General features: G+C 33.9%; 1 protein-coding gene across 3 annotated transcripts in view; it reads right to left on the reverse strand.

The window, feature by feature from the left end:
- The window catches only part of LOC106874430 (uncharacterized), a 1,214,035-nt gene that overhangs the window by 372,133 nt on the left and 828,713 nt on the right, over positions 1-13,189 (reverse strand). For 2 of the 3 annotated variants that reach the window (XM_052978428.1, XM_052978427.1), the window contains exon 12: positions 3,118-3,201. The exons of the other annotated variant lie outside the window; for it this stretch is intronic. In XM_052978428.1, the coding sequence (XP_052834388.1) occupies positions 3,118-3,201 (84 nt within the window). The remainder of the gene's footprint in view (positions 1-3,117; positions 3,202-13,189) is intronic. 3 annotated transcript variants of the gene reach the window in all.

A 13,189-nucleotide genomic window follows, 5' to 3' on the forward strand; every position in this document is an offset into this window, starting at 1 on the left:
GATTGAATATGCTGAAACCGTGATCATCTTGTCTAGTTTTCCATACATAACATATTATCAAAACTGGTATTCATTCTTTTAAGACAGTCAAATCTCGAAATTAAAAGGAGTTTTGACCACTGTTTTTAGCAGGTTGACTGACCACGTAGAGGCCCCATCATTGGCCACTAGTCTTAAAACTAGGTTTATGAGAATTTAGATCTTTTAGATATTATCGAAATGGTTTTTAAAACTTACTGCAAACGGTTGTGGCATCAAAAAATCGTGACCGGCTCATTAGCAATTTAACTCTGCAGTCTTGCATTGTTCAGAAACCGGTAAAATAAGATTATATTACTAAGAAACGAAGTTCAAAATCTTCAGACGAAAATATTGTTATTATATAGTTTTTGTTTTCAATACTCGAACTATTAATATTAACTTGCGTGTTAAAACGTCTTACATAAAGATTTATGTAATCTAATTTCCATTTTTGTTTCGGTAATTCCCGGGAGTATTTTCTTCAGATTGTAGCTTTGTTCTATAGCATTTGCTTTGTCAGTGTAAAGGATTTTGCCCCATGTTGTAAGTAGGTATCTAATAAATCCTTGTTTGAAATCATAATACGCGTAAGAGTAATTGGTTAGGTTGTTGTATAGCCCCATGATTAATACCCATGATTAATGACCTTTCTGTTGCAAAATAGTGTATCAAGGTCTATATTTTTTAAGATAGTAGCATACTATTTGGCTGCTATTTCTAACAGGTTGAGCCACTGTGGAAACCATCTTCCGTCGGCCTGTATAGTTCAGTTTCTTGCTGGTTAAACGCAGGTGAACTCTTATGCAACCCATTTATCCACAAAAATGTTCCAGCTTTAACCATTTCACCCTTTTGTTAAGTACGATGCATCAAGCACTACATTGTTCCCTATTATTTGTTTATCTTTTTTAAAGATGAAAATGTCTAATTTAATTTGAGAGTTGATATGGAGCGATTGCGTAGAAGCTCTCTTTTTATTTGGTTCGTATGATTTAGATACAAAACAGAAACCGGTTTCACGATGCCGATATTTTAGTACCCATAGTTTCAGTAAAAGCTATCAACATTTAAAAACCTGTTTCTGTTTGTTACACATGTTTATTAAGGATTGATTGCTGGTTATTATTTTCTGCATGCGATTCATGACGTTAAGATCGTTATTTTTCTACTTTGCTAGTGCAAGTTTTAAATTCAGACTTAACCTAGGGAGATGTTTATATGTTGGACTAGTACAAATATGGAGAATCGAATATAATCGAAATGCAGTGTAAAAGCTAAGAGAGAACTCGTAAGCGCACGCACGCACGCACACACACACACACACACACACACACACACACACACACACACACACACACACACACACACACACACACACAAACACACACACGATGTTAATAAACTAAAATTTGTTGCACTGGAATGAGTGGAAATTAGGAAGGAAGTGACATTCATACTGACCAGTGTTAAGGAGTTCAAACTGAAAATTGGCATCAGTTTGAGATACCTTTTCGTTGTTATGATTAGTAAAGAAATTTATCAGTGTTCGACATTGTTCGCCAGCAATATAATATTTTATCAATTTGGATATTTAAAGAAGCAAACAGTAGTTAGCGTTAGATACCCAATTTTTCCATTGGATGAATGATGTTCATTTGATTAAACTTAGAAGAGTCGCTTAACATTAATGTAAACAGTCACAAGTGTAAATATGTAGTGAAGTGCTATCAAGAGGATTTTGCAACTAGTTTTGAAAATATTACGACTGTTTCCGAGGTACAAAATAATCATACCTAGTGTTTATAAAACTCTAAATGACATCAGAAAATCAAATATAAATAGAAAGCTGTCTTTTTCTCTTTCTTGTTGGCTAGAAATTTTAGAAATGATTGAGCTTGTATTTTGTCAAGTTCATTTAGAATTAATAATATCTTAAGCGTCTAATTTACATCTGTCAAACATTTTATGGCAAGGATGTCTAGAAAGTTGAAATGTATTTTAACTCTAGAAAGAAACTCTAAGTATTTTATTTTCTAGATAATAGCAAAATTTAGACGTAAATAACTGGGATATTACAAATATTTTGACTATTTAATGATCTTGTCTGCTAAAATAAATATCAGCAGGGATGTATCTGCAGCTGTCTTTAAAGAAGCAAACACATACACACATACAATGTAAGGTAAATCATGAACCCTCATGATTTGCGCTTTCAAAAATACATAGAACAAATAGAAAACGTTACTCCATATGTAGAGGTATTTAGCTAATGCCAATTCTTTTTCTTTTTAATTCTTAAATCAAACTTTTGCTAAAAGCAAGTTGTTTGGCATTCCACATGATGTCAGGGCATATACCACAGGAGGTCAGAGGAGCGAGCTCTGAATAGTTGTCTTAGCATTGCTTAGTTTAGCTGGACGTCATTTTAGTCGTAATAATCAGGCCCATATTTCTCTCGTGCTACTAGATTCGATTTGTAGCCAGACTATCACTTCTGGAGGGTTTGGAATAATCTTAGAAGGTGGAAAAACTCATATATACTATACTGGGTATAAAAGACATGAATCTAACAAATCTAATTATAAAATTAAAACAGCTGAATATGATGAGATTTTGGAATTAAAATATGTACTGTATCACATCTGTATTATGCCCTCTTGTTTCCAAAAGTTTAGGTAACTTTCACACTTTTTTTTATCATAGATCGAAGGTGAGATCTGTTTGTGCCTTTTTTTTTTATCAAATGTTTAAATTTATATAATTTATCTGCATGAGTAAATATAGCTGTTATTCTACTCATCACGAATGTAAGGACTGCGTATAGTAATTAATAAGTTGTGAGTTACATAGTTTTAGAAAGGACAAGTAAAGAGGATCAAGTGTAGCTAAAGAACTTAAACCGAGAATTGAAGCTGGATCGTGGACTCTGAAACGCCAGAAGTTTAACATCAACTGAGTACAAGAGCGCAATGTATAAAAACTGATATTTTCAAAATAAGCACTGAAAATATAATATTGAGGATTAAATTTCATTAATGGCGCATATATTTCTAGCTAACCGCTTGACAGCAAAAGGATGTATATAACTGTACATACCTTTGTGTCATTCTGTCTAGCTACAGCATCTGTGACAATTAGACAACATACAGGATCCTTACAACATGAGCCCTGATTCGTTTCCTGTGAAAAAGAGTAGGGCATAAGAGTCTTTTGACGTGATTAGAAACCAATCGGCTCGCAGGCTTATGTTCGCTCTACTACTACGAATAAGCAGGTCTCCAAGATCAAAGATGATCTTGAATGCAAGAAAAAACAGAAATGTGTTTGGATATTTTTTTGTATATTTTTGTTTTTGTCATTTTAAGTTTGGATATTTTGTTTTCTTGATTAATTCAAATTTTCGTTCACCTTTAAAAATATTCAACAGTAATATTACATATCCGTAAATATATATAAAAATTACCAATCATTGTTACATGTATCTTGTTATTAAATGCTGGTATTGATAATTCACTATCTAAATTAATTCAATTTTTCTGAATGTAGGTCAATATTGATTTGACAACAGTTATATATATTTCGTTGTATCTCGGAAAGAAAATTATGCCAATAATAAGCACGCGTAAGGTTTCTATTTCACTTCCTTTGCTGTTATTGGCCCATTCTTTAATCATTCAACCAATTAACTCATTGATTTTTAGATTAGCCTTTCAATCAATCAACTAGGTTTGTCAAAGTCCGAGAGCATGTCATTGACGAGGTCGTGAATGGAAACGAAAGGACTTTGAAAATTCTAGTTGATTGATTGGTAATCAAACAGAAGATGTGTTAATTGGTTAAATGGTTAACCAATTGACTAATAGTAATATTAATTGTGAACCAGAAGCAGTGTGTGTTTAGTATTGGCATTATGACTCTCCCGAGATACAAAATAATCTCTTTCAACATACGACTTCACATCAAGTATCTTGCAAACCAAATACATTATATATACATTATATACATATCACTAGGTTCAACCAGTGGGCTGTGGGCTAGCTCTAAAGAAATTGCATTTGAAAATCGAAGCTCAGTATCTGTAGATTGGTCTTCGGTTACCTTTAATTATGAAAATGACACAATACTTGCTACATTAATTCATATTTTGTTTTTGTTAAGATTAGCTTCGATTCCAAGAACAAGAATAAAGCGAATAATGAATAGATTAAGAATTCTTAATCTACATACTAAATAACCTAAACTTGAATTTATTTTTTTTTCAAATTCAATTTCGTGTGCTAACAAAAACCAGAACTCCATTTCTATCGGCATTATAGACAACATGAAATTTAATTCATTTCTCTTCTAAGATAATTTTGCTATTTTATCAGAGCAATGCATTTTGTTTTTGTTTCTGAATTACCAAATTATATTTATAAATGTGTGTGTGAATACATACATACATACATATACACACACACGCACGCACACACATATCCAGACATACATACGAAATCACTGCTTATTTTCGAAGTATGCTGAAAAATCACTGGTTTTACCAATGACATATTTACATAAAAACGCGCATACATTATTTCTAATTGGAAATTCAGAACCAAAACAAAAGTGCAATGCTTTGTCAACAAATAAGTAAATATGCATATGTGCGTGTGTGTGTGAATGTATGCGTGTGTATGTATATTTGTTTATAAGTGTATATATGAATACATATTTATGTTTAAATGAAATAAGCTTAAGTGGTATGTATGTATTATATAGTATATACATGTTTAAACCATATTTATATACATGAACTATATATGTTTATACGCGACTTCCAAAAGGACAGAAATCAGGCAGTCACAGTCAGTGGTGCCCTCTCTAGGGAAACACATACAGTTACACTACAAGCGTGGAATCCGATGGATTATATGCTTTAGTTGAACAAAGACCTTTTAGATATATCCTTACTCAAGGAAAAAACTGGAGAGCTTTCTTCTAATGCTTTAGATGAAGATCTAAAATACAGTAGGGGTGGATTAATATCCATTGTAAGTGTACAGATTTTTCATATGGTTTTTAATCAACAGTAATTATTAGATCAGCGAGTATAATTATTTTAAGTCCACAAGTGGTAAAATATTGGACATGTCCTTCTTGAATTAGGATGTGTCCAAAATTACCTTTATTTATAAAAAGGTGCAGTCACGTTTGAGCAGAAAAATTTTGAAAATATATTTAGTTACACACCAAACACGAACAATCAATATCAAACATACCGACCAAGAAATCTAAAGACACATGCTCATTCAGGAACCTTAATACATGTCTACTAGACAAATCCTACAACGAAGAAGCAATAATTTATGAGGTAGAGGCCACTGTAATATAACCCGATCTAATAGAAATACAGGAACGTTACATAGCTAAAGCAGAAGGAAATATATGCAAGGAGTTTATAATCAATGTCACTCTTTTAAGCATAAAGTTAACGGAACAATACAATATTAGTCCACAACACTATAACTAAAACAAAAAAGGTCTTAGACTACAAATCTTGGAAAGCGCTCTAGAATCTATCAAACTGGAAGTAAACGATGCAACCATGTGCACAGTGCCAAAGAAGAAAACCCTCAAAAGTCCTTCAACAAGACTTTCATTTAAATACGTGATCATAGAGACTCGGGAAATGCAAAGACCTATTATACAAACGGGAAGCACCACTTTGACCTATTTAGAATTACATATATGCACAAACTTTTGCTGATGTATAAAACTCAGTATATCTTTGTTGTCTCTTCCTTCAGCTTTCTTCCATCATTCAGTAACAATATTTTGTTTTCCCTTCTTCAGCACATCTACGTGTAACTCAACTCTTATTAACGGAGTTTAATCTCCAGTAGTCACATTCGTCTGTTCTAAACAGTTACATCATTTTTCTTTGAAATCCAATAACATATTTAAGGGAAGTAATTTGTATTTTATCCGAGAGCGGGGGAGATATTTGCCTTGACGCAGAGTAAAGTTTAGTATTTTTCAACATATTTCTCGTATTATTCTTTACTATGTGGAAAGAAGAAGGAATCTATGAAATTAATGGAAGCCCACTCATTAACCACGTATTGATTTATAATTACGTGAGTATAAATATTTGTAGTTGATTTTGTGGTTACAGTTTCATTATTTACGCTGGTGAACTGTAATTTATGGTTTTAATTCTAGATGAATAAGCGTAGGTTTCCATCAGCATGAAACTTTGGGTTCCCGAAAATTAATATAAATTCAAACAAATAGAGTGCGCGCGCGAGTGCATTTGTGCGTATATTGTGCAAAATGAATATATATATATATGTATCGATCGGGTAATAGATTATGATTGATCTGCCATTATATAGAATACAGTATAGCAAAAATTTACATATGCATATATCACATGTATCATGTACATGTTGTTGAGACAGCATGTCGATGTTGCTATGTAGGAAATAGTTGTTGATTACTCAACTTATAAAGCAGATAAACTATTGATTGTAGAACATGCATACTTCAAAACAAATAAACTACTGTTAGTGTATATAAATTCCGTTTTTGTTAAAATTTTAATTTTAAATGTACGCTTTTGAGTTTAAAAATCACATTTAAATGGACTTTGTTATTTTCTATGATTATTACGTTGAAATGTGAGGCATTTCACTTGACTTTTTCAAGAACGAAAATACCTTCAAATAACTTACTTCCACTACTCCCTCAGCAATCAGGAAATTCGCGTAAGTCTTGATATTTCGCTAAAATCTCAGTCCTCGAATGTTTCCAACATATTTGTCTATGTTGAAACATTGCACTTGTTGAAGTCGGTTTGTGGTCGTACGATAGTATATTGTAATGCTGTCTATTTGTTTGTCTGATAATCCTCACCCTTACACCTCAAGTAATAGGCTATGTCCATTTGAAAACAATTTAACCGATATTGTTTTCTAGCCTGAAGATATAGTGTGTGTTAATTCCACAGTGACCAAATTCTACTTTCATTGCTGGCCATAATACATAGTGTAATTTCGTTTTGCTATTGGAACATGAGAATTCAGAACATTTTTATGAAGCTCATTAACGATTTCTCCGCTTAACCTTTGTTGCAGGAGAGGTGGATGTTGATACAATAGTTGCAATTCCTTTTAAATCTGAGACAATCCGTTACAGAGACGCCAGCATCCAGTAGTTTTCTAGCTGGTTTTCTCTTGCTGAGTATAGAAGTCGCGCAAAATACTGGTTGTATACTGTAATTGGTCCCATCATTCCGAAGGTTTTATGCTCAATTTTCGGTTGCTCGGTCTCGTCACATCTGGTCATCTGATAGACATGTTTACTGTGAATAGATGGAGTCTAAATCGAGAGAGATATCCTTTTCTGTCTCCTTTGAGAACATAATATCAACATAGTTCAAGGGTGTTGGCTACTGTTGGATGTTCTAATTCAAACTCTGTTTCATTGTAGAAAGCAATGAAAATGTCGTGGATTCATGCAACGTCTCTTGAGTAGGCTAGTACAGAGCATCATCCATGAATCTCGGGTCAAATGTGTTGGTGAAGTGCCGCTCAGAATGCAGTACTCGGCGTTTTATACCACAATCACGAGACATCCACTACTAACGTACACAGTACATAAGTATACACGCCTCTAGGTATATATAATAAAATATATACGTAATTCTTATACAATTAAATGTATACATATATACATATATGTGTGAGTGCATGCGTGTTTGTGAGGATGTATGGACACTCACTATTACCTGCTCAGTATATATGTACATAAAAATATACATACGCGTTTACCGTGTACATCCGGTGTCCTTGCCTAAAGTAAGAAGCAACTAAAAGGATGGATATGAAGAAGGGCATCCAGCTATGAAGCACTGCTTCAAAAATTCCTGTCCAACTCATGTGAGCATAGAAAAGCAGACATAAAATCTATGATGATAATATACACAGCATTAAGTAAATATATAGGTATGTGTGTGTGTGTGTGTGTATGTGTGTGTGTGTATGTGTGTGTGTGTATGTGTGTGTGTGTGTGTGTGTGTGTGTGTAATATGTATATATCTACAATATTTATCTTTCTTTCACACACACACATACATTTATGTGCCCATATGTAATTGTGCGTGGCTAAGAATTTCCCCTTGCAAATATCAGCTTCCAGATTGCATTCTGCTGCGCAGCACCTATTTCACCTGTTTTCTAAAATAACCTAAGATTGAGTGGAATTCGGCAGACCGAAACGATGCTATGCAGAAGCCCGGGGAATGGAATTGAGCCGAAGGACGAGACAATGGTGTTAAACTTTCCAACGGAATAAGCCGTCCATTGAAGAACAAGAATTCTCCTCCTCACTAGCATTTTTGTAACGGTTGGAGTCGAGGTTACATTAAAAGATATGCATACTTGCCCGAGGTGCCATGCTCTGGAGTCTGACTCGGAATTACGTCGTCGTGAAAAGAACGGTTTAATCATACAGCTATAGCGACTTAGCAGCCTTTTCTAATAACGAATAATAAATCTGACATGGATGTAATATAGTAGCTATAATAAAACCGGACGTGGAATTTATATAGTGGATAGATGTCAATGTTATCGGTTGTACTTAAATAAATAATGGTTCCTATACAAACATATTTTAACTGCTCATCAATAATATAATACAATAGAAATATAATTCAAACGCTCTTCCGTAGCTGAAATTATGCGCAGAATCTGGGAGCTTTCTTTATATTTGAGCGTTTTAATAACTCTACAATGGAAATTTAAAAGAGATACAGCGAAGAGACACGAGTCCCTGTTTTAAGAAGTGGGTAAATTTTGTAATAACTTGCTGACTTGAAAACACACCAAGTGTACAAACTGGAGAACCAGAAGCAACAAAAGCCGATCACTCAGTTATGAATGGTTCTGTTTTACAAAAATCAAACAATTGAATATATCACTTGTGCAAGATGAGTAAATATCGATTGGGTAATCGATTAAGTGATTGATCTGCTTTGCATTGAAAACAATATAGCAGAAACATAATGGGTAACCGAATACGAAATCTTTTATTTTCTTTCAAAATACAACTTTATCTGCATTTATTGAAATATTTCCTTTTATTTGATGACGACAAATAAGTAGGTATAATTTCTAAGGATAACACGATAAACAGATAAATATATTTTATATGAAATATATATAATTTTCAAAATCTATTTTGTATGCAAGATATGAAATAATTATTAAGTCTGAAAAGCCTCTGTAACATAAACGTTTTTGGAAATCTTAAAAAATATCTAATCCAAGTATATAAATAGCTTGGAGGGGAAAGATCTGCATTAAGAAACAATTTACACTTTAACAGAATGAAACCAATTATCAACGAATAAAAATACGCCATGAGAGACTCGCTGAGTATTGATTTAAAATTTCTTTTCAAAAGATAAAGTTTTGAATTTGTGATACAATTGAAGATAATTAATATTTGGTAAATGTTGGAAAAAGGAAAGTTTTTCAAAAGAAGGAAAAAGCATTTCGGTTGTATAAACTCATTAAAAGTAAAAGATAAACAGAAACAATTTCTATATCAAAGGCTGTGGAAAATGTAACATGAAGTAGGAATGATGTGCTTTTGCAAGAGCGAAACGTTTTAGTGGCAGCTCATCGTAAGATTCTCAATGTAAATCTCTCATATAAATATTTTAAATGATCAAGAGACGAGAAACATGGGTATAAAAGACAGTTTATAAAATTATCAAAAGAATTTATAAAATACATCATACAGTTCTCTTTTTAATGTTATCTGGGTACAGAAACCACTTAAGTGCCATTACTTGACATCGATTTCCTGATGTAGAAATCCATATAGTAAACTAACAAATTTATGAGTCAGTTAGTTTTAAAAGCCGTTTTTACTCGTTCTTATAATCTAAATTATATCAGAACTTCCGACATGCAGTCGTATGGCTGACGACACAGTTTAGTCCCCCAACTACCTTGCATTAGCATCTTACATTAAACTGGAAAGAAAATTTTCTCTTTAGACGGCTTTCAAGTAGAGATTAAGATCCTTCAGGCGGTCAGTTGATTTGTTAGAAATTGTAAGCAATTCTTCCATAAAGCACATTCCTACTGTGATGGAAAAAATGAGACATGTTGGGTAATGAAGAACGCAGTATGTAGTGTCTAAATGTATGAATGGATGGTCATAGTCGGATCGTATTAATCATATGTCTGTTTGATCAAGGCTGAAGAAGGAGAAATTAAGACGAAAGGAATTAATTCACTTTAGACTTGAAAGAATTCAAGTCATAAGAAGGAAGAAAATGAAATGGACGAGAATTCTGAAGTCTGGCAATTCGAGAGAAAAAGCTGCGACCATAGAAAGACTTGCTTGTTCGTGGAAGCGCATCTGGATGAAACCGTGAGTTTTGAGTGAGGCGAGATGACACAGAATGATCTAGGAGTAAGAGAGAGAAAGTTTATCAAAGCACTTCCTCGAAAAGAATAAGATACGGTCGATGCGACAAAGGTTGTAGAGTTGAAGCAAGAGAGAGACCAATCAAATTAGAGTCCCGCTTCTGAACCCGTTTGAGGAGATCCAAGTGACAAGATGGTGCATCTCTCCAAATATGACTACGATATCCCATACAAAGACGAATTGTAGACTTGTAAAGATAAAAAATAGTCCCAGATGTAAAGTAGTCATTTGACCTATCCAGTTATACAACCTTACGAGAAGCAGACCAATTGACTCTAAGACCCCCAAGAAAGACAAAGTGAGAAAGTAAGACCAAGGAGTTTCAAAGAAGACCTTTTCTCTTGTGGTTTGTCTACTTCATTTTGTGATACCTAAGACCTATAACTCATGAAAATAGGGGGAAGATAGAGATCCCGTTTCCTACTGAAAGTTATGAATTTGGTACTGCCAGGGTTGAAAGTTAGTAGTCACTTATCACTTCATTTCGTAACTGTCTGCAGATCCACCTCAAAGTTAGCAGCAAATTCCAACCGTTTCAAGAAAGAAGGAGAGATAGATAAATAGATAGATAGATAGATAGATAGATAGATAGATAGAGAGAGAGAGAGAGAGAGAGAGAGAGAGAGAGAGAGAGAGAGAGAGAGAGAGAGAGAGAGAGAGAGAGAGAGAGAGAGAGCCAGAACAACCGAAATAAAGAGTAGCATCCTCAGTATAAACATTGATAAATTGAAGAACATTGACAAGAAGATCGTTGATGTAACGAAGAAATAAAGTTGGACCAAGAATAGAGCCTTGAAGAGCATGGGCATTGATAGAATACTCATAAGAATAACGCCACCCAGTGTCACACCCACACAACGACCAGAAATTCATGATCTGATAAGATTAACGATGTTTCCACATACACAACAGGCAGAGAGCTCATGAAGCAAAGCAGCATGCCAAACCCTAGCAAAGGCTTCGGATATATCAAAAGTTATAGAATTACCCTCTCCTGATTTTTCCATAAATCGGTAGATGCGTTCTGTAATAACAGTCAGAAGATCAGCAGCAGAACGAGAGTCGTGGACACCATACTGAACATTAACAAGGAATCTCAAACTTTCAAGAAGCTCAAACAACCTGTTGTTGACAAACCTTTCAAAGATCATTAAGATATGTGGAATTCATATCTCATTTCAAATAGATTAGGATTAGGGCGTAAGACATTAGGATTAAGTCGCACTCAGTAAGTTGGAATTCCAAGACAAATATATAAACGGAATTTTAATTTCTTTTGCAATATAAGCATTCTTTTGCTGAAAAGCGTCAACACTTAATCATCTTCCGGCTGGGAAACTTAACGGTATATATGTGTTTTAACTGGCCAGCATGACTCTACCATGATGTAATCGTGTACACAAACACACATACACAAGCATCCATGTATATACGTGTGTGTGTGTGTGTGTATGTGTGTATGTATGTGTGTAACGCTGACGAAGGCTTTAAATTCGGCTTTTACAAACTGTATTGAAAGAGAAAAACTTATATTGCGAACTAATTGGAATAAACTGCCGGGATCTGATGTCGAGAGTCCCAAAACTTCCAAAGCCACAAAAATATTACTGATGATGCATCTCAGAGAATCCATGAGATGTACCTTGGAAAAAAACCATTTAATTTAGGTGGGTTAAGTTAGATAATTGACGATGAAGAAGATTGATAGACGATAGAAGACTGAACTGGGTAAAAAGGTGAAGATGACGATAGCGACTGAGGAGGTCGAAAGAAGATGTTAGTGAATCAAATTAGAAGTAGTTTAAATAAATGTGTCCGTATACGGCTGATAAGAGGCAGTGTAAGTAATTTTTCTCCTTAAAATATTGTAATTTAAATTTGCAATTTAAATTTGTATAACTAAATTATTCTAAATATTGTAATTTTGCTTTTTGGTTGCTTTGCAAGATTCTTGATGTGAATTCGTGCGTTGAAACATATTTTATTGTATCACAGAAGGGTCAATATACCAGTAATACGCACACTCACTGCTTCTTTTTCACGTGTCTTATTATTAGGCACTCGGTTAACTATTTAACCAACTAACTAATCGTCCGGTCAATCAATAACGTCCTTTCATCGCCGTTCACGACAGACATGGAGCAGTAACAGCATGATGCTAATGACGTCATTGGCATATTGACCATTCAGAAATACAGCAAAACTGTATATCTATCTATAATTAACAATTCAATATTCAATAACAAAATGCTTTGTTATTGAATATCATATAACCAGCTGTGTTTTTGTTAAAGTTTAAACTTAATACCTAGTTATAATAATATGTATGTACTATGTTCTTTAAACCATAAGTGTATGTGTTGTCATTCGGCAGTATTGGTAGTTGTGTGTGCAGAGTCTTCTTAGGGCATTTAACAACGTTGATGAACAAAACTAAATAAATGAGGTTCAAACTATTTTATATTCTATGGTGAAGTGAGTGAAATAATTGGTCGATTAAGTGTGCTCTAAGCTAGGCTGTCGTTTGCTTAAGCCCACTTAAAACATTTTACGTACAAGCAAATGCAGATATAAACCTTCTGTATATACATTGCAAAATTTTTATAAGCATGTGTAGGATAATAATTCCCCTTCAGTGATGCAACTGGTAACAACAGCTATAATTTTGCAATAGTCACACATTTAA

This window comes from Octopus bimaculoides, chromosome 2, assembly GCF_001194135.2.
Source record: "Octopus bimaculoides isolate UCB-OBI-ISO-001 chromosome 2, ASM119413v2, whole genome shotgun sequence".
NCBI classification, from domain to species: Eukaryota; Metazoa; Mollusca; class Cephalopoda; order Octopoda; family Octopodidae; genus Octopus; species Octopus bimaculoides.